This window comes from Saccostrea cucullata, unplaced genomic scaffold (genome assembly GCF_032062105.1).
Source record: "Saccostrea cucullata isolate Sc308-1 unplaced genomic scaffold, CSIRO_AGI_Scuc_v1 ctg13951, whole genome shotgun sequence".
Taxonomy (NCBI): domain Eukaryota; kingdom Metazoa; phylum Mollusca; class Bivalvia; order Ostreida; family Ostreidae; genus Saccostrea; species Saccostrea cuccullata.
The window spans coordinates 873-28,759 of record NW_026928443.1 but is presented as its reverse complement, the minus strand read 5'-3'; the positions used below and the strand labels follow the sequence as shown (position 1 = coordinate 28,759).

The 27,887-nt window shown below is 32.9% G+C and overlaps 1 protein-coding gene across 7 annotated transcripts; it reads left to right on the top strand.

The window, feature by feature from the left end:
• The first annotated feature begins 172 nt into the window (after positions 1-172).
• On the top strand, positions 173-23,055 carry LOC134277583 (uncharacterized). Of its 7 annotated transcripts, none has more exons than XR_009994281.1 (6): positions 173-253; positions 3,503-3,754; positions 3,845-3,940; positions 4,304-4,324; positions 4,579-4,602; positions 22,854-23,055. XR_009994281.1 is itself a non-coding variant. In XM_062759908.1 (6 exons), the coding sequence occupies exons 1-6, from the start codon at positions 13,621-13,623 to the stop codon at positions 17,105-17,107; spliced, it is 429 nt and encodes a 142-aa protein (XP_062615892.1). In that variant the 5' UTR covers positions 13,571-13,620; the 3' UTR covers positions 17,108-17,287. The 7 variants fall into 7 exon arrangements, 2 of the variants coding, with proteins under 2 accessions (XP_062615892.1, XP_062615891.1); XR_009994283.1 differs by lacking the exon at positions 22,854-23,055 and adding an exon at positions 17,013-17,108; XR_009994282.1 differs by lacking the exon at positions 22,854-23,055 and adding an exon at positions 4,783-5,296.
• The last annotated feature ends 4,832 nt before the right edge of the window (positions 23,056-27,887 follow it).

Here is a 27,887-nt window from a genome sequence, read left to right as displayed (position 1 = left end):
TTTCAAACTCTTCTGGCAAAATGAACTCTCCATTAAGAAACAATTTAAGCTATTATACTTTATACTTTTATAAGGTTTTTTACAATACGTTATGGCAAATAGCATCTTGTCATGAATCATGACCAGGTTTTCGTATTTTCTATTTGTTTACTAATGCTTAAATTCAAATTTATTTGTAGATGGTCATAGACATGCTTTCCTTTCTGCAAGCTATCGCTGTTTTTTGTATTTTTGGCACATACAACGAATTTAAGTGAGTAGAAAATTAATAATATTTCAATATGACATTTGATGACAATCATTTCTTACGCTTAATTATGAACTCGGATAATGCAAAATAATGTTTTAGTAGCTTTTTATTCTCTCTCTAGTTAAGTGAATTATTATTCAGTATTCATGAAGGCTAAAAGAAGATACACATTTTTCTGAATTGACGACGGATTTTTCCAATATTTCACCAATCATGACAAGGAGCACACAACAGGTGTGACCAGTCGGTAGAGGATGCCCATTCCTCCATAGCAACTAATCCCGTCTCCGATGTTTTGGACGTCCGTGTTTGTTTCGGTCCAAATTTGTATATTGTTTTATGGACTTTTGATCTTGAATACTGTTTGTTATCTCCATTTGTTTCATTATACGTAATAGGCCGATGTACGAAGTTTTTGCTAGCTAGAACTGAGGTTAAATTGAAAAAGTTCAAAATTACAAACAGTGTGTGTATATATACAGAGAGAGGTCCTTTTTAAAAGCCCGTTGAAGACATATCAAATATATTTTGGAATTTTTTTTTTCAGGTGAATTGTCTAATTAGTGAATTCATTTCAGGTAATTAAAAAATAATGTAACAACGAATTCAGTCCGTAAATCTGTTGTAACGAATAAAATTCGCAGAAAAGATTTCATCAATTCGTTTAATCATTTTATACATTTTTTCCTGAAGGCCCCTTTTTCAGCTCACCACAAAAAAGTTGAGATGACTTTATACAACCCCCCCCCCCTCCCGCGTCAGCGTAAAGGTCAACGTCCCGGTTAAAGTTTGAGGAACAGGTCTACTCCAAAGTAACTATAAGCTCTCCCTGGACCAACCATGCATTGATGTTACATCTTAACTATACCCTACGAGGCTTTCCTCGAACGTTAAATATGGGGTCCGTTTTACAAAAGAACTTACGACTAAGACAAAAAACTCCAGATGATTGTAAAATTTTGCAAATTAAAATTCTACTTCAAAATTATTTGTGTAAAAATATCTTACCACATTTCCTTTAAAAAGATGGTCTTAAGTCGTACGTCCCTTTGTAAAACAGGCCCCGGGCCTACATATTCAAGATAAATCACTAGGATAAATACTATACCTGTACATAATTTGGAGCATTCAAAATTAAGCGTCATTACTGAGTATATAGATTTTTTATCGTAATCATGAAATATCGCTACATGTGTTTGGGTGCCCTGTATTGTATTTATAAATTATTTCTTTGGGGCATTCATGAATTAGCATATCATGCCATGTCTCCTTAAGAAGGTATATGGTTAGTTTTTGAAACATGTCCATTTCCAAGGATTAGTAATGGACTTTTACGAGAAGCACTGACTTCACCCCTACTAATGTTATTGTGATTTAAATTCAAGACACGTGGTTAAGGTTTACCTATTCAAAGGTTATAGGGTAGATCCGGTTTTATAAATGAAATTAGCAGTAAACAGGAAATTACTATAGTCTGTTTCTTCTGAAAACATGTCCTGTAAAAAATGTGTGTTCCACACCTTTCTGAAAGACTTTCATGATTTTCAACAGAAATGGGTGGTTTAAAGGGGGGGGGTTAAATAACAATTAATACATCTTATAGTTAACTGCAAAAAATTACAGCTCACTAGCGACCGATAAGCTGGTAAAAAAAATGTGTAATATCATCTACACTGACAAACCTTTGTTTGCCTTATATGGCTATTGCTATTAATGCGCACAGAGGATCTTACCACGAGCAACTGACCAATTAATTGTTGGTTGAATACGTTTACGCCAAATACATGCTTACATGTTACTTCGAACGCGTGGTTCAGGCCTAGGTCAAACTATGATCATGTCAATGGAGTGCAAAATAAAAAAATGTTCTTATGAACAAAATGCAAACATTAGAAACTATGAAAAACATTACGGGCGTTTTTAATTTGTTATTAACTAGAGACAAATATGTTTAATAAAATGTATACGTAGTTCGTGTCAAGTTCAGAAAACCAGCACTTCAAGGGTAAGGAAAACGAACAGCTTCTCGTATGCATTTAAATGGACAAAACATTTTTACATAACTGTACTCGTGATCACGTGTGTCGGCCAGGGAATCCACCTGGCAATTGTATTCACCGATAGTACAATAAAGGAATTTATCAAGCGTAAAATTCCTGTAGTATTCGTATAGTAACCCATAATGCTATTCTCATTCATCTGATTTGTCAGTTAAAGTCACATTGGTGCCTCATTTGCTAATCTGACGCTAGAAAATATAGTCCCGGTTCCCATGCAAAATATTTGTCAAAAAGAAATTTTAATTCATGACAGCAGAAAATTGTATCATAGGGAATACTTAAAAATAATTTAAACTTGAATGGATTCAAGAAAGATCGATTGAAGTACATTTCTACAGAATTATATTATAGGGTGGTGAAAACTAAACGCAACATAACTTTTCTGTTCACATGTCTTACGTGAGGAGTCACTTCCTAGCCACATTTCCGTGAATAATTTACCCTATCTCGCTGAAGTCTCGCTAGCTCTCGCCAGAGCCACTGTCAGAGCTACTCTGAACTCATCGGGTGTTATAATGTGCAGAACACCGAAAAATAAAAGGTTTCGAACACATTAGTAGGGATGGACTTCTACAGTTCACGGTTTACATGGACATTTAAACTTCTATCATGTACGGAAGTACAGAATTGATAATACGTAAGAAAACCTTTCTAAGTTTCTTGTGGTCATAGGTATGGTGTGAGGGGCATTTACATGTGAAGACCTGGGGTTAAGGGTAGGGTGGTTGTCGTTTTCTTGAAGGACAACTTATATGTGCATTGAAATAACCCGTTATTTTCGTTTGATTAAATGTTAAGCTAAATATTTATATCGTAAAAGAACTTCCATACACTGTCCTTATGTAAGAGTAATTCGTCAACTGTAAAAGTCAGCGCTTCTCGTAAAATCCAATTATAAATTCTTTTTGAGCCTAGCTAACTATGTCAAATCGGACACCGATTAGATTTCAGGCCTTCCACTTCATGTTTTATTCATGATCATCACATTGAATTTATCGCAATATCAAGTATTGCATTCAAAATTTGGACTTCCTTGGGATGCTCTTCCAGTTCTATACCCGTTTTAAAATATTTGAGATGTAAGCTTGTGGAACATTTTTTGCTATTTTGCATTGTCTTCTCTGAGACACTCAATTAAGTAGATGGCTACATGTATCTGTGAACGAAAAAGATTGATTTTTTTTATTTTTAGATGCGGAGTTTCAGATCAGTATTGGTCAAAGATTAAATCTTCACTTTGGACCCTATCGGATCGGTGAGACTTATCGAGGAATATGTGACGTGGAAATATTCCCTGATGATAATATAACGAATGTGGACGTCTATTGGATAGTTAAGAATACTGACTATTGTCACAACGGTCAAAAAATATGGCTAAATTTGAACTATACGTGTAATGCAACTACGGTACAGAATACGACTTACTTCGAACTTAGAGTTCCAGGTACACTGCAATGCTTCTGTTCCATTGCATTTTTTCATAACAAGTGCATCTAATATAATTTCTAATGCAACAAACACTTTCTCTCATTAGACCTGACACTAGAAGATGCTGGTACATACGCTTGTAAAGTAAAGCATGATATTAAAGGTATCACGTCAGCTTTTTCTGAAAATATTACAGTCATAGGTAAGTATTGAATTATGCTGAAATAATATGTAATAAAAATAATTTCTAATTTTAGTAATTCTTACGTCTTTTGTCGTATAAATTCAATTTTAGAATAATATTTATCATTTGATTTTACAAAAAGACAATAATTTAGTTTAAAACATATAGTATGACGTTGTTATTAAACACACTCTAATTAAATTCAGAATTCTTAGATCCGAGCCGTACACACTCTGCATTACACACATACAGGGTGTATACGGCGCGGATCTAAAAATTCTTATTTTAATTAGATTGTTATGAAACATCTTTAGTTCTCTATTTATGTTCTCAATTTAAGTATAATACGATCAACTATAATAATTCTTTCTTTTCTTACAGATCCTTCTATCACAACACCAGGTAATATACTGGGTTATTTCTTGAACATTGTTTCCTTTTAATCTTAACAATGTTTCCATCATTATATTATCATTATATTTCAATAAATATGCCTTAAAGATAAAATAAATCTTAGAATTTTACCAAAAACAAAAAAACAACTAGTTATTTATTATTAATCCCTCTCTGATTTGAGGGGGGAAAAATCTTATTTTTATATTCCGGTGGTTATACGAACATTTTATGTAATTATCTAATGTTTGAATCTTTTGTAGAATCAACAACCGTAACGACTCTTAGTAAGCATCTCTTTTGATTTTTTTTTCTTAATTTAGAATTTCTTTTATTTTTATTTTAATATAGTCAGTGTTATCATTTATCTTTATTTCAATGATCAACAGAAATATATATAATATTTTGTCACTTTAAAAAGTGACGTACTTTTATTAAATCTATGACATATTTTGTTTTCTTTACAGGTGGCAGGGATAACACAGGAGGAGCTGCCTCAGTTAAACCCAAACTTCTATCAACTATCGCCATTATGTTGTCAGCCTCTCTAGTTTATATTTGATTCTCAGGAAAAACCAAACTTCTATCAACTATCGCCATTATGTTGTCAGCCTCTCTAGTTTATATTTGATTCTCAGGAAAAACCAAACTTCTATCAGCTATCGCCATTATGTTGTCAGCCTTTCTAGTTTATATTTAATTTTATATGCGACTGTACATTATATTTATATAATATATGGTCAATTCATACCTTATGATTTGTTTTTCGGTCAATATAAAGTAAACCTCTAAAACAATTAAACTCCTTTAACTTAATGATCAAAGTAATAAAAAAATTTAGGTGCTATTTTTATTTACTTTTTTTTTTACTATTCCATGAACCTAATATGCAATTATATTTATGTCATACATGCATAAATATGTAATGTTTGTTTTGGAGTGCTTGCTTTTAATTTGTAATAAAAATTAATTTGTATCTTTGTTTTTACGACTTCTTGAAGAAGATTGATCAATACAACCTGCACAAGAAAAGTTATATGAAACAAACAGGTATTCGATTCAAATCCCATAAAATGTTTTAGAAGCTTGTTTCCTCACTTCTCACGAAAACATTAGCAGCAGTGAGATACTTCGGGAGTCCTGTACAGGAAGTGCTGAGTGATATACTATAGATTTAGATACTGTAGAAGTACTTGGTATACCGCGTGGTATTTAATTTTCCGAGGAAATTTGTCCAAGCGTACTTGATATAAATGTAAGGCATATAGTGACAGTCTAGGAAATCCGCGGAATTTTCTACTCGCGGATTAGACAGATGTTGAGATTCCGCGGAATTATAACCCCGTGGAAAAAAAGAACGTCTACAGTACTTATTAACCCAAGGAACATGGAAAAAAGGAAGGAAAAACATCTTTTCAAATTGATTAACATCAAACCGGACGACATTGCAACACATTTAAACAATTTTTAAACAAAAATTTCTCACGACAGATCGAATTCCAGGTTTTTTTTAGTGAGAGAAAGCTGCTTTTTCAAAAACATTTAAGTCTTAAAATCACATATCTTGTCATTATTCGTTTACAAAATTATTTTGTAAAATCATTCTGAGTATACACATTAGCGATCAGAAGTGATATTACATAATTGAAAATTTGTGTTAATTTCTGATATACAATATCTTTGTGATCTTTTGAGGTTTTGTCTTCCTGCTGTCTATTGGCCTTTTCATTAGTAACCAATATTTGATATCGTTATTATTTAACTTAGCGAAACTCTTTCGCGATGGAGGTAGGAAACGTCTGTTGGATGGGGAAAATGTGCAATTGAATACAAAGCGAGATTGAGCATTTTAGAATTTATAAGGACATAGGTAAAAATCCTGGTGGAATACCTTGCTTAACAATCGTTAAACAAGCCTAATTAATTTTTTGTGAGGATCTAATTATAAAATTTTACATTTTTACAATATTTTAAACTAAGCGGGCTATCCTCATTTAATTTCATGGAAAATCGTAAAATTTTAAAACTGATAAAATATTCTAAACTTTCCATATTTTACAATCTACTATTTGGAGTTCAATAATTGGCAATACATTGTTCTTTCGGCATAAAATTGCTCCAATCATTCAATTGTCACCACTGTAAACAATCCCATGTGTCTCAGTAATCTCGCTAGATTTAGAGCTTTTTCGACTCTCCCGAAAAAGAGCGGTAGTAAGTAAGATAACTGCGAGGTACTCGCGATAGATAAGGAATGACTCTAATTCTTGGCCAGATTATCGAGTATAACCTGGTTTTGGTCAGTTTACGCTTTATAATTCGCGAAGCTATAGTTTGAAGTTAAAGGTACATTTTTTAAATCTGGAATTATCCATGAATCCCGAGGACTGGAAATGAGGGAATTGATGGATAAAGATGGTTCAGCTGGTTGTCAAGGGGGTGTGTCCCCATACCAAACCAGATTATATAGAATATTTTGCGATCCTTTTTGGAAATCAACCAATGAGAGGCTAGAATAAATCTCAGGTAGATGTACCGCTTATTTGTTGTTACAATTAGATCCTGATGAGCTGGAGAAAAGGTGTTAAATTTGCAATTGATATTCAATTTCAATAACAACAGGGTTTCAAATTTTAGCGGCTTTTGCGCGGAATACCACTAAGAAATCATTTACATATTCAATTCACTTAACGGACATGTAGTGCTAAGAAGTAGGTATTGTTTTAGCTTTATTGTGCCCTAAAATTAAATGCTTTCAAAAAGTTCTGAAACTGGCTTAAATATTAGCTGAGTTTATGACGTGTAAAAGACCAGGAAAGAATATGGCATGAAGGATTTCCATCATGAAAATATGACGTCATAACTTAACCACGATTTCTTTTGCTTAATTACAAAACACCCAATACCTGGTCTATTTCACTGACAATCCAATAAACTCTTAATTAGATTTTCTATATCAATATCTCTTTGTAGCGATGTGATACGTAAACACTTTAATTTTGACATGAAAAGTTAGAGTATGGTTGAGTTTTTGTTATTTTCCTAAGTACCTGTAAGTCACTTTTTGTTATAGTGATACTTCAGCTTCTTGCTGAATTATTTCTAATCTTAGTACGAGGGGTGATCAAAAAGTTTGCGAACAATCTCTATATCTACAAAACCGCAATTCAGATTAGAGAAAAAATTGGTACACACATAGCCATACACAAGTTCTATAAATAGCATATGCTGAATAAAGTTTTGCTCCTTGCTTGTGACGTCACAATGTGAAAATGAAGTCAGTATGTAGGTCACTTGTGACGAAAAATGGTTGTCTCAGTCGTACTCGTTCAACAAACGACTGTACAATATATGGTATATCTTAGAAATCCCTTTTCAGTAGCATAAAATAATTTGTACACAGTTTACTAAGGCAAATGACTTCCTATAAATTCAATCAATAACTGGATTGATCGTTTTAGTGAAGTAAGGCAGATGGTTAAAAATGATACCTGTTATGTTGCGCAATTAAAGCAAGTTTGAAAAGAGATGCGTTTTTAAATAAGCAATTTGCTATCAAAGACCTCCAATTTACACTTTGAAAAATAGCTGAATATTTTAACAATAATATAAATATTAAATACCTAAGATATCGTTTAATTTAGATTTCAAATATATTAGAGATGATAAAAAGGAGGCACCCATTCTATATCCACCTTGAATAAACGTCTCTCCCGAGACAGAAGATTTGGGTTTTGATGGTCGCATTGCTTATCTTTGGAAAGGATAATCATACCCAACCATTCTGTTGCCTAGATTTGACCATTTCTGACAAATGAACTGTTCTTGTTATAAATATTAACTTACATGGAAAGACATATAAAACTCAGAAAAATCTTTCAGCTTTTGTGACAGAACGCTACGGAGGGGGTCACGTGACCGCCCATATCACGTGATTCGCGCATGAGCAGAACGGTGGTTGATGTGCATTAAAATAGGAGTGGACTTATTTGAAATATAATTAACAATGAAATCAAATATTGTTTCTTTTATGGAAGTTATTCAATTAGTTCGCGAACTTTTTGATCACCCCTGGTACATATACCTTTATTTTTTGGTTAAGGAATGCTGTCGTATGTCTTGCAGTTAAACATGAGGAATAAATAAACATTTCATTATCCAATTAAGGTATGCGAAATATTTTTGTTTATTGGCCATGTCGATTGTTGATTTCCAATGCGATTAGCTGAACATCAGATCACAATATGAAGGCGCAAATATTCAAAATTACGGCACTCCTTGTGATCAAGCAGCCACGGGTAGGAGAGAGATGCATAAAGGATATGGAGATAACGAACAGTATTCAATCTCAAAGTCCATTAAACAATATACAAAATAAGAGCAGAGCAAACACGGACCTCCGAAACATCAGAGGTGGAATCAGGTGCCATGGAGGAGTGAGCATCCCCTGCCGACCGGTCACACCCGCCGTGTGCTCGTTGTCATGATCAGGAAATAACGGAAAAAATCCGTCGTCAATTCAGTGTATAAATAATGGACTATACGCAAACTCCGGACAGTGGGTTGAGACAAGGGTTATTTGCAGACTTTCTTATTTCTCCCGTCTGGGTCGCAGAGTAATACATGCATGTACACATGTATTTGAAATTTATATATTATTTCTTTGTTTTCTGTAATATTTTTTCGCCTACGTGCTGTTTTGAATTTTTAAATAAAAGCATACTCTTTACAATATTAAAATTTATATTTTTTTCTTATTATTATTTTTTAATTTCAATATGAAATGAAACGATCGGTGATTTTCATGTTTGTTTAATACATTTTTTTTTATTTACGCTTTTTTTTTGTCTGAAATGCTGTTTTAAATCTGTAAATAGACTTGTACTCTGTAATAACTAAAATAACAAAAATTAAACTACAGTTGTGTTTCTCTGTCGGGATGCTTCCTCGATACAAATGACGGATAAAAGCTTTCTTGTACTTGAGAATAATTTTTTTTATATGTACCCATAAAATGTGATCGCCTATGCATGGTAGCCCTACCCTAATCAGGGGTGGTCATAATTTAATTCTAGATTGTATCAGAGAGTTTTCGTTTAAGTTTCCTATCTACGCAGATTTTCTTTGGGAAATAACCGAACCCATTTTTTAAATAAAGGCATTGCTTCATTTGAACAAACTCATATTCCTTGTCAAAAGGATATTCTGTGTCAAGTTTGGTTGAAAATGGTCAAGTTGTTTTGGAGAAAAAGAAGAGCCAACGACGACATTATTAATGACAAAGTTTGATCAGATAAGTACTATTACTTGACCTTTAGGCATAGGTACATGTATTCTAAAAACTATTAATTTATTTGACAATTTATGCAATTTTTCAATTAACTGAGAAATAAAAAACAGTGAACTGCACTTCGGATGTCCTTTGAATACTTTTACTTCACGAACGTATTTAGCAAGTGATTTCGTGATATTATCATTATTGTCCACCGCTATCGTGGAGGTGAGGAGGTATTAATTCTCATTTATCTATCAGTCTGTCTAGCTCTCTGTCCGTCATAAAAACAAGGCCATGACTTTTGAATGAGAAGAAATAAGGCTTACATATATCTACGTAATACTTTGGGAATACTTTTCACGCAAGAGATCATGAAGATGGTAATGAATTATGGATTAAAATCCTATGAATTAAAAAATATTATTTTGTTTAAAAACTCACAATCATTACACAGATCTAGAAGGGTTTCACAGCAAAAACACGCGTATTGATAAACATGGTAAGTTTTATGTAATGTTAATGTCTACAATAATGTCACAAGGGCGTAATTTTGACGTGAACGTCTCCTCGTAGTTTCTGTACCAGGCGCGTAGCCAGTCGTACGTTTACGCACAAACGTCCACATCATTTTTGGGAAAAAAGTAGAGAGAGAGCCGTAATTTCCATGTATGCTTGTATATGCTCTTAAAGCATTCACATCATTTTGCAATACATATATAAATAAATAAGTAATTTCAAAAACAAAACAAAAATACTAAGAAAAAACTTAGAATATCGATAAAAAATAAATGAAGATTAACAGAATCAGTTTTAGGGGAAAATACGATAGCACACTTCTCTGAAATCATTACATTTTCCCGGGATGTGGTTTACTATTGTATCTTGCTGAGTTTTTCCCAAGTGCATTACTTTTTTATATAACCATATGTATTTTTTCTCTTCAACAGTCTAACATTGTTTTTACTGCGTTCATCATTCAAGGATATTGGACAGATTCTTTCTCATTTTTGAGTGTTTGTCCGCATTTTGTACGAACACAGAACAGATTTTGTATATGGCTGCGTAACAAACATAAAGTATAAGAAAAATACGATCAGGAGGGTCGAATATGCACATCGAAATCGTCGAAAATTCACTAGCTTCCGGGGGCGTCGCCCCCCTGGACCCATTGGGGGCCTTAAGGCGGCCCCAACCCCCTGCTGATTCGGGCGTCCACATCAAAAGTACCCTGGCTACGCCCCTGTGTACAGTCAGGTGCTTCAGTGTTTGAAATTTTGGCTGCCCTCTGAGAACTATTAATTTACATTTCATGGAAAGACTTTTGAGATCCGAATAATCAATAAAAATGTATGTATTTATATTTTTTCGACATTATGAAGAGTAAAATATGTACTAGTCTATACATGTAACATTAGTTGAAAAATGAATGAAGCGATACTACCATGATAACGTTGAGTTACATGTATGCATGGTCAAGAATATTTACAAATCCATTTGGTAAGCAAGAAAAATCGAAATATATCGTAATTTCTGCGTTTTAATTGTTTGGTAATGGTACCGGTTATGATTATCAGATTTTTCTCCTCGTTGTCAAATCATCATCTTTGCAGATAAATAGACTGGCATTTCCTGTCTTATTCGTACGAAACTGTAGGTTGCGCAACAGTATTAAATTCTGCTATATATTCTTACCAAAATTACTTACCTTTAGTTTGGCTTCGTTCATTCAAAACAAACTTTTCAGATGTTTCACTTTCACCTCTTGTAGTACTACTGTTACTTAACATTTCGATACAAAAAATACATGACCATCCAGCAAGGCGTTCAAGTTTGTTTACATCGAAGTCAATTAGGTGCTTGAAATCCATATGTTTGGCCTTATCACTCAATCCTGAAATAAAATTTAGAAAAAATGTTTATTGGTCTCATTTATTTTTCTTCTATTTTTTCTGAAAAAGATTATATTGTATTACATCTCAAAAAAATATGGGCCCCTACCTCTCTACTAAAGGGAAATCAATATGCAAGTACTTTATCCACACTAGTTGAAAGTCAGAAACATATATTCGGCATATATTTTACAAATACACATTATTCATAAAAGAAATTTGGCTTTCCAAAATCATGGTTTGAAACACGATCAGACACTTGTTCCGGTAATTAATTTTTATCCTTAGCATGATAATTGTTATTATACTATGAGTTAAAAATTAATCGCCGAAACAAGACCCTAGACTGTGCAGTCGAGACTGTAAATCAGCTGTAAATAATTTTCCATACAATACTGCAATAGGCCTAAGAATATTTGATTTTATAGTTAATAATTCTAATCATCAATTACAATGACAATAATAAAATTGTAGCGGACAGTATATGGGAAACTTATACTGCCTCGCTAGGGAAGCTAGCTTTTCTAGTGATGCGGTAGAGGCTCCCTCTATTTCAGTCAAGTTAAGCAACGGCGAGCCTGTTTATCCCTTGGATGGGTGACCGCTTCACGTTACAAAACTGGTGGCAGCGTGGTGACTCTGGTGTCTGGTGTCCTGCTTCAGGAAGTCTTAGAGATAGGACTTAGTGTCCATATACAAACTTTGTGGACGGCAGGGGTTGCCGTATCTGAAGTCAGGTTCCGATCTGCTTCAGGAAGCTTCAAGGCTAGGACTTCGTGTCCGGGAATGGCATTGGTTGCGCTGTAACTGTAGAGACCCAGACACTCAGAGAGAACTCATGCTTAGCTTCTGGTCGAAGCTTCCCTGAGCGGGGGGAAGTGTAGCGGACAGTATATAGGAAACTTATACATTCCGCTAGGAAGCTTTTCTAGTTTTGTAGTAGTCTCCCTTTATTTCAGGCAAGTTAAGCAATGGTGAGCCTTTTTAACCCTTGGATGGGCGACCGCTTCACGTTACAAAATGACTTGGTTAAAACACCAAGAATCAATTAGCCTACTGGGACTTCCACTGCACAGTCTAGATTTTAGAAGTAAAAAAAATAATAAATGGATTGAAATGCATTAACTCACTCCAGTTATTTTCTGGTGGGAAAAGTAAAATGCAGAAAAAGTGTAATTAATGATATACACAAATATGAAATTTCCTTTTTGATAAAAACCTTATCTATTCATGCATCAACATATAAAAAGATAATTTTCGGAATAACAAGATGTGTTTGTGAAACACTATGCACCAGAATAAGTTCGAAAAAGCTATTTTTTAATATAGATCATAGTCAAAGTCGAAAGGTCATTGACCTGGTGTTTCTGAAAAAAACTTGCTTACTAAATAGGAGGTCTTTGTCTTTAATTCGTCAATGTTATGGCGAAGGTTTGAAAAAGTTTTTTTTTTTGCATATAGGTCACAGTCAAGGACACAAAGTCATAAACCTTGGTGTCATTTTAAGGAGTTTAATTATTGTAGTAAGCATATAAAATAAAAATGTCTATATCTTTTTTGGTTCAAAAGTTATGACAATTGTTCGAAAAATCTGTTTTACACGGTCATTAATCTTCGTGTCAAGTGGAAGAGCTCAATTATTGGAGTAAACTTACTAAATATGAAGTCTATATTTCTCATGGTCCAAAAGTTATGGAGAATGTGAAAGTTAACAACAGATAAACAAACAGACAGACAGGATGAAAACAAGTTGCGATTACGATCCATCGCTCTGGGGGCATAAAAATCAACTGTGACCAAAAACAATTTTCCCTAAAAGGAAGACAAGAAAAAATTATTGCAGTTTTTTATTTCAAGAAAGAAAATGCTAACAAGATTATACTGCATATTTCCATTCTTGTGGCAAAATGTACACTCCATTATAAAAACATTTAAAGCTTTTGTACCTTATAAAATTTGCACTTTTATAAGTTTTTTTTACAAGAAACTATGGCAAATAGCATCCTGCCATGAATCATCACCTCGGTTTCGTATTTCCTGCTTGTTAACTTATGCTTAAATTAAAACTTTCTTTGTAAATGGTCATGGCAATGTTTGACTTTCTGCAAGCTATCGCTGTTTTTGTATTTTTGGCTCAAAGTATGAATATATGTAAGTATAAGTTTAAATTAATAACATTAATATGACATTTAATGCGATCATTTCCTATTAGATTATGACAAAAAACTCTTTGGGTTGTTACGTGAATTCAGTATTTATGAAGTCAACAAGAAGATACACATTTACACTGAATTGATGATGGATTTTCCATTATTTCCCCCATGCATGACAAGGAGTATAGTGCCATTACTGAGTATAGAGTTGTTGGCGTATTCATTAAATAGCGCTATATGTGTCTGGGTGCTCTGTATTATATTTACAAATTATTTCTTAGCGGAATTCATAAATAAGCTTACCATTCAATCATTGTGTAAAACATAATGCAGATTTCAAATTAAAATGGTTTATGAGCGCATTGATAAATAAATTTTTGCATTAGACGAAAGATCGTCAGATGTTGCGCATATCAAGTTTTAAATTGATGGTTTTCTGTGAACCAAAAAGATTGATTTTGTTTTATTTTTAGATGTGACCTCTCAGATCAATATCCGTGTTGGTTTCCAATTTCTTCACCATGGACCCTATCAAATTGGTGACACTTTTCGAGGAATATGTGACGTGGAATTACCACCTGATGATATTATAACAAACGTGGATGCCTATTGGAAAGTTGGGAACACTGACTATTGTCACAACGGTAAAAAAATATGGCTAAATATGAACTACACGTGTGGGACAATTACTGTACAGAATACGACTTACTTGGAACTTCAAGTTCCAGGTACATTGCGATGCTTTTGTTCCCTTTTTCATAATAAGTGCATCTAAAAATCTAAAATTAATTCTTAATGCAACAAACTTTTTTTGTCTCATTAGACCTTACATTAGAAGATTCTGGAACATACGCGTGTAAAGTAAAGTATACCACTAAAGGTCTTGAGAATACTGATTCTCAAAATATTACAGTCATAGGTAAGTATAAAATTATGCTGAAATATTTCCATTTCTATTTTTTTCTTTGTGATAACTCTTTGAAAGTTGTCGGAGTTTATTTCTTGATAATTCTGCCGGAATGAAAATTAGGCACGGCGATAGGTCAGGAGCTAAGGAGGCCTACTATACATGCAAACCTCGTGCGCATCTGTCTCCGTGTCTGAAACTAAGTAGTCCAAGTATGCATGTAAATATCGTGAATGCCTATGTGTTTGACGTCAGTGAGCGAGGACTATTTAAATTGGCTTGGAAGTCCTCGTGTAATTTATGTCTATGTCTACATTTTTAAAGTCTAAATCTACAATTTTATTTCACAATGAAATGGAAATATAAAGAATCACTGTCTAGTTAGTATAGTATGCCAGGGACATCAACGATAGTGGGAAACATGGGATAATTTATGCATAACGGGCTTGTTGTAAAAATTCAATTTAGAATGATATTGGTTTGATTTTACAAGAAGACATTAATTTAGTTAAAAAGTTATTTTATAAAGTTATTAAGCACAATCTACTTTAAATCAGGATTTTTAGATCCGTGCCGTATACACTTTTCATTACACATACACAGAGTGTATACGGTGCAGATCTAAGAAGTCTGATTTTTTTCATATTGTGATAAAAAATTATATTTAGTTCTCTATTTAAGTATTGTACATAATTTCTTACAGATCCTTCCATCACAAAACCACATAAAACAGCAGGTAAAACTTGAGTAATTCTTTAATACTGTTTTCTTTTTAAACGTTAAAACATTCACATAATTATATTATTGTATGCCTTAAAGATAAAATAAATCTAAAATTTTAAGTGATTCTCTGTGAAAATGTATATCTTCATAAGATGTTGGTTGATTGCATTGTGTATCATTAGAGGAAAAAAAACGAATCTAATGAAATACATTTTTTAAAAAGCAATAAAATGTAAAGGGAGAGAAGAAAACGAACCAGAGCGGGTTTCGAACCCGGTCCCTTGGTGCTCTACCGACTGAGCTATCTGGCCATAGGCGATCGAACCCGACTTACCACAAAATTCCTCCCTCTTTAGTGGTCTTTGGCCCTCAAACACCCCAACCCAGGATTATCTTTGGCAAGCCTCTCATCTGTCAGTTCCAGTGCATGACATGACACCAAATGTAAAGCGTGCATTCCCACCCCACACCCCCCGTTTGAAATTTGTGCATGTAAAATCAATATGTCCATTATCCTAAAATCAAGGAAAAAACATCTCTTATTTGTAAAAACTTGTCAGCTTTAGGGGGCTTCGCCCCTGGACCCCAAAAATAGACCTTGCCTTAGACCCACTGGGGACTTCAGTACAGCCACCTGACCCTCTGCCTTCTACTGCGCCCCCCAACCCCACCCGCCCTAAAGGAATTCCTGGATTCGCGAAACTACGGTCAGGTGCTCTACAGAAAGAGCAATCTGGCCAGCGGCGATCGAACCCGACTGACCTCCACATATCTTTTGAATTACCGGTTATGCTCCAGACGAAAAAATTAAAATTAATGCACCTAAGCGTGAAAGGCATCTTTACGTAAACAATTATAAGAATTACGTACAATTAAACTGTATATCAAAATAATTGAATGTAGACAAAACACAACTGTCTTGTTAAATATTGATTCCATTCTGCATTTTATAAAGAAACAATCTTATTTTTTTATATTCCGGTGATGGCTGTTTACTTAAACTTTATATGAACAATTTTATTTTCTTTTTAATACTTGTATCTTTTGTAGAATCAACAACAGTGACCGCTCTAAGTAAGCATTTTTTCCTAAATTTAGATTTTATTTTATTTTTTTTTTAATATATTCAGTGTTATCATTAATTTTTATTAAAATGATCAACAGAAATCCATTTTGTCAATTTCAAAAGTCAAATTTTGAAAACTTCTTGAAATGTGCTGAATTCAATGAATTGTATGAGAAATATAAATTAACAGAAAATATCATAGTCTGAAAGCAGTTTATTCACAATTTTCGTTTTTATGACGCCACAAACTAGTCCGATTTTATATCCTTTTTCTGAAAGAGGATAAAATGGACAAAATTTCAACAATTTTAGCTTTAAATTGTATAGAGCGCAAGTTTGTTCAGGAACAATATTGACATATTTTATTGCTTTTATCATTCTACACATTATATCAAAATATAGATCCTGAACACACATGCGCTCGGTGACTTTAACTCAAAATATCGACGAAATATGTACATTTTTCTGTAAAATTCATTAAAACTTAAATTTACGTCATGTTTCTGACGTCATTACGTAAATATGGCGTCATTACTTATGAAAATATTCAGTGCTTTGAAATCAGAATTTACTCCCCTGTTTAAGAACTTAATTAAATATATCTCCATCAAAGTTTGATTTGGGGGGCAAATATTGGTTATTACCGAATAAAGTTCTTTATGACTGTTTTTGTTTTCTTTACAGCTGGCAGTGATGGTAGGGGAGGAGCTGTCTCAGTAGAAACCAAACTTCTATCAACTCTCGTCATTATGTTGTCAGTCTTTCTAGTTTATATTTGATTCTCAGTAGAAACCAAACTTCTATCAACTGTCGCCATTATGTTGTCAGCTGCTCTAGGTTTTATTTGATTCTCAGTAGAAACCAAACTTCTATCAACTACCGCCATTATGTTGTTACTCTCTCTAGTTTATATTTGATTCTCAGTAGAAACCAAACTTCTATCATCTGCGGTCATTATGTTTTCTAGTTTGCATTTGATTTTATATGCAATTTAACATTGTATTTATATAATCAATGGTCAATTCATACCTTTCACTTGTATTACGGAATCTGTAATGAATGTCTAATATTACGGTAATATGAAGTAAACCTTAAAGACAATAAAACTGTTTTATCAATGGTAATGATTAAAGTAAATCAATTTAATTCAGGTGCAATATTTAAAAATCATTTTTATAGTATTTCATGAATATCTGTAGAATAATTTGTAAGTATATATTTGTAAAAAAGCCCCCCCCCCCCCGTTCCGACGCCTATGCTCAAACGTATGTGTCGAACCGGGACCTGGACAACAGACAAGAGAATTTTTAAAAAGCTAATTGTAGGTAGAATTTGGAATTCTCACGGGGTGTTTGCTCTGACCTTATATATATATATGTGCTTTTTCTAATAATCATTAATTATTTACATGTATGTCTAGAAATTTAATTCACATTAAATTCTATATTCATTATCATTGTACCGCAGAATCAACTCGTTTATAATACCCCTCGCAACAAGTTGCGTGGGGTATAATGTTTTTGACCCCTCAGTCAGTCCTTTTTTTTTTGGTCAGAGCAACGTCTCATAAACCACTGCACAGAGTTTTGTCGAACTTTGCAAATATTTATAGGAGACAATGTGTGTGTAGATTTGCACATCACCAGGAAATTCCGAATTCTTTATTTTTTCGGGAATTTCCGCACTTTTACATTTAGATTTTGGCCATATATTGAATATAGAGATAAGCAGTTTGTCAGCGCAATTCCTCATAAACCGCTGCACACAATTTCGTTAAACTTTGCAGATATTTAGGACACAATGTGTATAGATGTGCATATTACAAGGAAATTACGAATCCTTTGTTTTTTTCTGGGAATTTCAGCACTTCGACTTTTGGGGGAGCGTGGGGTATGTGAACTTGCTCACTTTTTCTTCCCGGCATTGTGCATAAAATTATAAATCACTTTAAATAAAATCATATTAGGTCTAATAATAATATTTGATAATAATTAATCATGAATAAATCCAATCTGTTTCAGACGTTTTTATCAAATCATTTTTATAAGAATGTTAATATGCATGTTTTATCCCCCCCTCTCCTATCACAGGAAAATATCTTCAGAAGGTGAATGATTCGTAATATGCATGCTTTATTATAAATCTAATGAAGTTATACCATGTAATCATAAATTTTATTTACAACATTTACAGACAAGAGTAATGTTTATTTTTGAAAAAATTACTTGCATTTTTTTCAATCAACTCCACTGAGCTTTCAACCTTTGATTTTTTCCCTGGCCAAAATAAAATGATCGGCATGGGCCACGTGTGTCCAAGCATCTTTTACTGTTGAGTTAGCACTGGATTACATGACTTCTGAGATACATTTTTCAATAAAAGTAAAATGGGATAATTCTTTCGACATGTGCACATCCCTGTAACGATAGCAGTATATTCAGGTAAATGTTTTATCACTGCGTTTGAAGCGTTTTCTCGACCTGCATGGGTTTTTCCTGTACGTGAATGTATTCCGTGTTAGTGTATTTTCTATATTGCAACAAATGCATTCAAAAATAATTTAATTCTCGGTATAGTTCTATTTTTGTTGAATTCTTTCTTTTCAAACATGTATTGGGTCAGTTTATGGACTTCTAAAAGCTATGCTATCGGAGATGTGTACATGTCGACAGCCAGACTAGAAAATCACTCAAGTGAAGCAATTCTGCAAGGCTATATATAGCAGGTACAGGTGGCCAAAAATCTTCGATTAAATATGGCGGAATCGAACAAATATGTCGGACAAGGGCGTACAGGAATGTAGTAAGTCGTACAAAGATGAAAACTGATGCCTTTTTAAGAGTTCATGTCAGCTTTAACCTATAATTCATTGAAGGGGTCCTCTCAATAATTAAAAAAAACCTTCAGTGAATTGATTATCCTTTACAATGAATAAAAGATAATAATTATAGATTAACCAGTGCGTGCATTTTTTAACTAGATTTGAGATACCCCCAGTAATTAGATTGAATAAGGAATTAATTTTATACCTACCCTAGTCATACGGTACAACATGGGTTGGGGCAGTTTATGCCTTGCGGTCTATACATGTAAATATATAAAGTGTTTCAACCCACGTTATAAGGTGTAAGTTAGGTAGCTATTAAATTTATACCTCATAATTTGATTTTCTATCATAAAAGACAATTTCACTTCAAGTAGCACATAAAGTTGTGCAAAATTTTGACGTAATTCATTGTGACCCAGACAACAATAGACTTTGAAAGATAAATTTTTATCAATCATAAAGTAAGCTACAACCAGAATTAGATTGTTTATTTGAAAAAGAGCTTGTAAATTATTTCCTTTAGCATCAGTATTTCAGGTTTCAATCCAATAAATGAGTAAATTGAAGAACTGAATGATTGATACCACAAATTTCTTATATTTCTATCGTAAAACTTTATATTGAAAGAGCAAAGTGAATATTAATTTTTCAACTAAAATGTTTCTATCTACTCAACATTTGAAACATGATTGATTTCTTTAATAAAATATCTCCAGCATGATATATACAAATAATCTCTTACCTCCATAAATAGATAATGAAATAATTTTGAAATACAAGGGAGGAAATAACTTTCAAATATTCAACCAGTGTTTTAACATAATGCATTATTCATGAACGCAAGTTGATGAACGCAATAATTGAATAAATTTGGAAATTAAATGAACAATTGTCCGATGCTGGACACATCAATTTTTAAAAAGATGACTATTTGTGAACCAAAAAGGTTGATTTTGTTTTATCTTTAGATGTGAACTCACAATTCAGTACTGGTATCCAAGTACTTCATCATGGACCTATCGGATCGGCGACACTTATCGAGGAATATGTGACGTGGAAATATTCCCTGATGATAACATAACGAACGTGGATGCATATTGGAAATTTCGGAACTCTGACTATTGTCACAACGGTCAAAAAATATGGCTAAATAGAAACTATACGTGTAATGCAACTACAGTACAGAACACAACTTACTTCGAACTTAGAATTCCAGGTACATTGCGATAGTTTTTAATTTCACGTTTTCATGATTTCTAAAGTCATATTAAGTGCATCTAAAAATATCTTATGCAACAAACATTTTTTTTCTCTCATTAGTCCTTACACTACACGACGCTGGAACATACTTTTGTAAAATTCGGCATAACACTAAAGGGGGAGAGACAACTTTTTCTAATAATGTTACTGTCATTGGTAAGTATGAATTTAATTTATGTAGTTATTAAAATTATGCTCAAATAAATGAATATTCACTTATTTCAGTCAGTCTTAAGTTTGTTGTCGTAAATAGTCAATTAGAGAACGAAATTGCCTTTTTTTTTATTTTACGAGAAGAAATTAGCTATAATTTCAGTATGACGATATTATAAAAATTATCTTTCGTTCATTATTTATGTTGTACGATCAACTTTAATAAGTCTCTTTCTTTTCTTACAGATCCTTCCATCACAACACCAGGTTATATACTTGATTTTGAAATTCTTTAACACTATGATCTCTTTATGATTACTTTACCATATTCCCATCATTATATTTCAATAAATATGCCTTAAAGCTAAAATATCTTGCAATTAATTTTAAGCAATTGTCTGTGCACATGACTGTATATCTTAGTAGTGAGATGTCGATTGCTTGCATGGTTTATCATTGGAGGATAAAATATTCTGACGTAAAAACATTTTTAATGAGCATTAATCTTTTGAATTACCTTAATGCTTAGACAAAAAGATTCGAAAATGCAATTATATGCATGAGCAGGATTTTTAGTCTTTACACCTAAGCGTCAGAGAAATGTTTACCGAAACAGTTACAATTAGGTGCCATTAAACTGTATCAAAATATATACTCTTCATGTTAAATGATTAAATGTAAAAAATATAATAGTGAGTATGATTTCCTTTCTGCACCTTAGAAAAAACAAACTTTTTTTATATTCCGGTAGTGGCTGTTATTATTTGATTATACATTATTTGATATGTACATTTTTATCAATATTCTAATATTTATATCTTTTGTAGAATCAACAACCGTATCGACTCTTAGTAAGCTTCTCTTTTACTTTTTTCCTCAATTTATTCTCAGTGTCATTATTATACTTTGATATTTACATTTGCATTATATCTTCCTTAGATGAACCTATTGAAGAGATAATATATATGTTCAATTTTGTGAATGTTATTTAAGGGTCAGACGTCATGGCGCGACCAAATCACCCAGCGAGGTGATATTTTGTCTACATATTTCTGTCCCAGTCGACTTGTTTTTGAATATTTTTAAGTGAATAGCGATGAAAAGATAAAATAATAAACAATACGGATATTTTTCATTCATAAATTTCTTTCGATGTGAAAAAAGTTTTGAATGCTCTAATAAGCCTAAAACCGCACTAACCCATTTTTAGCTCACCTGAGCCAAAGGCTCAAGTGAGCTTTTCTGATCACAATTTCTCAGTTGTCTGTTGTCGTCGTTGTTCAAGGGGAGATAATTGGGAATTAATGAAAATTTGGTGGTATCTTTTAAAAATCTTCTTCCTAAGAACCACTGTGCCGGAAAAGATGAAACTTATGGGAAAGATCCTCAGGTAGTGTAGATTCAAGTTTGTTCAAATTATAACCCCTAATGGGTAGGGCGAGGCCACAATGGCTGACCAAAGTTTTACATAGAAATATATAGGAAAATTCTTTAAAAATCTTCTTCTCAAAAATAACAAAGCCATAATTGATCATACTTCTTTGGATCATCCTCAGTTAGTTTAGATTTAATTTTGTTCAAATCGTGACCCGTGGGGGTAGGGTGGGGCCACAATGGCTGAGCAAAGTTTTACATAGAAATATATAGGAAAACTCTTTAAAAAATCTTCTTCTCAAGAAAAACAAAGCCAAAATTGATCATACTTTTTTGGAAGCATCCTCGGGTAGTGTAAATTTAATTTTGTAAAAATCATGACCCCTGGGGGTAGGGCTTGCCAAAATGGCCGACAAAAGCTGTACACAGAAATATATAAGAAAATTCATTTAAAATCTTCTCAAGAGTAACAAAGCCATAATTGATCATACTTATATGGAAGGATCCTCAGGTAGTGTAGACTCAAGTTTGTTCCAATCATAACCCCTAAGGGTAGGGCGGGGCCACAATGGCCCACCAAAAATTTACATAGAAATATAAAGGAAAATTCGTTAAAAATCTTCTCAAGAATAACAAAGCCATAGTTGATCATACTTTTATGGAAGCATCCTCAGGTAGTGTAGATTCAAGTTTGTTCAAAACAAGACCCCCGGGGGTAGGGCGGGGCCACAATGGCTGACCAAAGTTTTACATAGGATTTGATCACGCCATTTCCCGGAGAACTTTTTAACAATGTTGTTTATTTTTTCAATAAAATGATCAACAGAAATATATATATAATATTTTGTCAATTTGAAAAAATGAAATACTTTTATTAAATTTATGACTGCGATCTTGTTTTTTTTTTACAGGTGGCCGTCGTGACACCGGAGTGGCTGCCTCAGTAGAAACCAAACTTCTAACAACTTTCGTCATTATGTTGTCAGCCTCTCTAGTTTTCATGTGATTTTATATGCAATTTTACATAATATTTATATAACCTACGATCATCTATCAATTGATATAATTTGTATTACTTACTCTCTTATCGATTCCCAATTTCAACGACAACTTGAAGTAAAACATTAAGACAATTAAACCCATTTATCATAATGTTCAAATTAATCAAATTAGTTCAGGTACCGTTTTTATTAATTTTTTTATACTATTCCAGGAACTTCTGTAGTTATTTTATTTTGTCATACATGCATAAATATGTAATGTATATTTGTTTTGGAGTGCTTTCAATTTGTAATAAAATTTAATTTGTATCTTCGGTTTTTTTTTTACTTCTTGTAGTAGCTAGTTCAATACACCATACAAAAGAAAGTTCGAAGTAACAAAGAGGTATCCGATTGAAGATCCAATAAATGTTGTAGAAGAAATAACATAATATACAGTGGAATTTCAGATATCCGGACGCCAGATATCCGAATGCTTCAGTATTCAGACGATTTTTCATGGGAATGGAATTTTTAAAAATTCTTTTGTCTTGTTGAATTGGTAATTCAAGTATCCGGACGCTTCACATATCCGACAAACCAATAAAAGCGTCCGGTTAAATAAGGCTCCATGGTATACTTTTGTTCCCAGTTTAAAATTGCACAGCATGTACAAGATGTGATACTAAATACTTTAATTTTTACATGAAAAGTAATAGTATGGTTTAGTTTATTGTTATTTTCTTTAGTAAGTCATTTTCGTTATTAGTGATACTTCAGCTTTTTGTTGAATTATTACTTATCTTAGTACATGAACATTTTTTTGGTTGGTTAAGGAATGCTGTCGTACATGTATGACTTGCAATTAAACTTGTGGAGTAAAGAAGCATTTTAATATCTAATAACAGTTTGCGAAACTTTTTTGTACACTGTCAATGTCAATTGTTGATTTCAATTTTGATTGGCAGAACATCAGGGGGTCGTAACATAAAGCATGCTAAGATTTTGACTTAAGTAAGGTCTTAAGTACGCGTTAAGCACATTTTAGGACATACATAAGTAATACTTAAGTATGTCTTATACCAAAACAAAAAGCGAACTAAGCAAGATCTTAGCTAAGTCATACTTATGTATTGAATTAAAATAATACACTTGTGTAAGTTCTTAATGTAGTATTGGTTATTGCATGTAAGTGTGATATTTACCAACAGACTGAATATTTTTTTTTTTACTTCTTTAATCACGTCTGGCTATTGTCACAATTGTCCTAAGGGACTTTTAGTCTTTAAAAAATTCTACCACGTTCTTACTCACTGGGAATTGCTTATCGTTTACCATTGCCCAAACTCGAATATCCTATTACGGGGGGTAGGTAGTAGAGGCTAACTTTTTTTCAGATGCCGACTTCTTTCTGTACCAATTTTTTGCATACAATACTGCATTTCCCTTATGTTACTTTACCGTTGTATTAACGACGCGGAGGGGGGTGGTTGTTCTTCAATAAACATTTTTAAAAGTAAAATTAATGTTGGGAAATAAACTGCCCCCCACCCCCCACACACACCCCGTTACTACGTGCCTGTATATACATGTTTATACATAGCACAAGGCAATGCGCTTTCGACCAATTTATTTTTATCGGGAATCTTACATACCGGATTCAAACTTTGATGAAAGAGCACTCTCTGTCCCTGGCCACTTAACGACGATGTTGGTGAATCAGAGATCGGCGTCGCACACCACCTGAACATTTATTGGAAACATTTTCTATTTATATACAAATGTTCATCTTTACTAGGTGATCTTATAGCAACATGTGTACCATCAATGAAACCCAGAACATTGGGAAATTTAGACATTTGAACGTATTTTTGCATGACATGGATTTTGTCTGTATTATCGGAAGGAAACTTATAAATCACTAACATATTTACTTACGCTACAAGACACATCATCATTTTTACGAGAAGCGTCATTCTTGACATCCCCTGGGAATCTCCCAAAACGCTGAAAAAAAACTACCAGAAGCGTAAAATCTCAAGGCAGTTACCATCTGTGATGAAACACTGATAACTTCATTTCTTTTTGTTGGTCTTTCCAAATCACTTCTCACCAATTCACACTCATTTTCAATTAGATTTCTGTCTAAACGTTACCGCTCTATCAAATATTGGTCGTCAATCATGTAGATTTTCTCTTGTCTTAAAAGTTCTTTTTTTTTCTTCTCACTTTGTAGAAGTATATAAACCGACGCCATTCGTAATACATGTACCATAGTAATAATTGTGTATTCGAACTTAACTTCTAATATCTATTGTGAATAGTGTTTAATTGTGTCTTTATTCACAGACATCGGAATACTACTCTCAGTTTCTCTGTGAATACCGGCCAAGTTAACGTGTCATTGATTTCCAATCATAATTAATGTACACACATGTATATATATCCTATCGGGTTTTTTTGCTTAATGTACATGTTTAAATTGCTATATACATGAATACAAGACATAGTTGCTTATTATTGACTTGAAGAGGTATTAGAGTATCTTATTAATTAATAACAAATGAAATACTTACAATATTCATCGTTAAATTTTAACAGTTTTACGTATAATGTGTCCATGCTATGTATAACACGCACGTAAGTCACCTAATTATAATGATCGCCTAAGTTTTGCTAGGATTTGTATTTATTAGCATCCTTTATGATACGGACTTGAGACAAAAAAATGTTCTCATGTCTTACTTAAGTATGGTCTAAGACTTGAGTATTTTTTATGTTACGACTCCCTGGTCACAATATAAAGGCACTAATTGTGATCAAGCCGCCACAGGTAGGAGAGAGATACACGTATATCTATATGCAAACTCCGGACAGTGGGTTGAGACAAGGATTATTTGCAGACTTGCTTTTTTCTCCCGTCTGGGTCACAGAGTAAAACATGCATGTATTTGACTTTGATTTATTTGTCTTTATATATTATTATTTCTTTGCTTTCTGTAATATTTTTTCGCCTACAAGCTTTCTTGAATTTTTAAATAAAGGTATAGACTTTAAAAAATTAATTTTTTTAATAAAAATGTTATTTTATTTCAATACAAAATGAACCAATCGGTGTTTCTTTTAAGTTTGTTTGATACATTTTTACTATTATTCGCTTATTTGTCTGAAATGATGTTTTCATTTTGTAAATAATTCTGCATGCTGTAAGAGTTAATATTAAGAAATAAAATGCAACCTTAAAGAAACTGTTTTGTTGTCGGGATGCTTCCTGGACTTAAATGTCAGATACGTGTGTAATGCTTTCTTCTACTTGAGAAAAAAAATCATTTCTCTTTATATATGTATCCATAAAATTGTGATCATGCATGGTAGCCCTACCCTTATTCGGGGTGGTCATATTTTGAGCAAAATTAATTTTAAATTATATCATAGAGTTTTCGTGAAAGTTCCCTTAAATTGCGCATGTGTTCTTGGGTAAATTACCGAAACTATTTTGTAAATTGAGGCATTCTTTTCATTTAATCAATTTCAAATCCCTTGTCCAAAGGATCCTCTGTGTCTAGTGTGGTTGAAAATGGTCAGGTCGCTGGAGAAAAAGATGAGCCAACGACGACATCAACTACAAGTCAGACAACGCTCAAAGTTTGATCAGATAAGTATACTAGCACTTGAGCTTTAGAGACAAAAAAGATAAATAGTGTTCAGGAATATGAATAAACGTTTTGAACCTTTTTGTAAGTCGGTCAGAAGAGGGCAATAAAACAAATTATAACAGATGGCCTAGCGAATTTTAATAGCGACTTTAAGAACATCTTTGAGTCTGAAATAAAAATAAAATGAAAATCAGCTTGATTAAGAATTGTGATGTAAAATTTCAAACAATTACAAATTCTAAAAATACAAATCATTACATATAGCGTGTATCAACCAAATAACCCTTATTAACATGAAATTTGTTATGTATGATGAATGTCTACAGTGTTGTCATAAGGGTGTAATTTTGACGTTAACGGTTCCTTATTATTAGTACAGATGCTTCGGCGTTTGACATTTTATATGCGCTTTGAGATTAATTTCCTTTCATGGTATGGCTGTTGTGAATAAACAATAAAAAAGGTATGGTTTTCTTTTAGTATTATAGGGATACTTTGGACATTATGAAGAGTTTAGTGCATAACATCAGTTGGAATTGTGAATGCAATGAGAGTACGTTTAGTGATGCATGCCGTGAAGTTCATGAATATTTACAAACTCATACGGTAAGCAAGGATCAATTCGACCTCACACACAAAATGTCTGCATGTTAAAATGAATTAGTAATTAAACAGTGCATGATTAAACGATATTTCTTCTCTTTAGTAAATCATCATCTTTGCAGACATAAAGACTATATATATATACATTTTGCGATGACGGTAAATTGTATCGAATCCCTAAAAATTATTTTCTATGGAACACTGCAGGAATATTGAGCGCAATTAAAGACAAACATTTCCAGGGTCTGATCAATATACAAGTATACTTTTTCCAAACCATTTGAAAGAAGCATAAATTTGGCCTTTTTTCATAAATATTATTAACATAACAGCTAAAAAGAAATTTGACTAATTGATTCTTGAGATTTTGATGAAGTCATTTCATTATTGACATTGTAACTGATGATTACAATTATTAACTTTAAAAACAAATATTATTAGGCCTTTAGCAAAAGTTTATGGAATATTATGTATAGCCGAAGAATCAAGTCCTATTCAACATCGCAAATTCTAGCTTTTTTTTTTTTTAAATTCATTTACATGTGCAGTGGTATTGAGCCCCTTTTTTGAGAACATTCAAGCTATTGCAATTTGTACTTTTGATAAGGCATTAAGATATTTTGTTAAATCAGGTGACTTTGCACCCGTATTTTCTATTTTCTGATACAGTCTCTTATCGCCTGTTTTATCGACAATTAAACTTGTC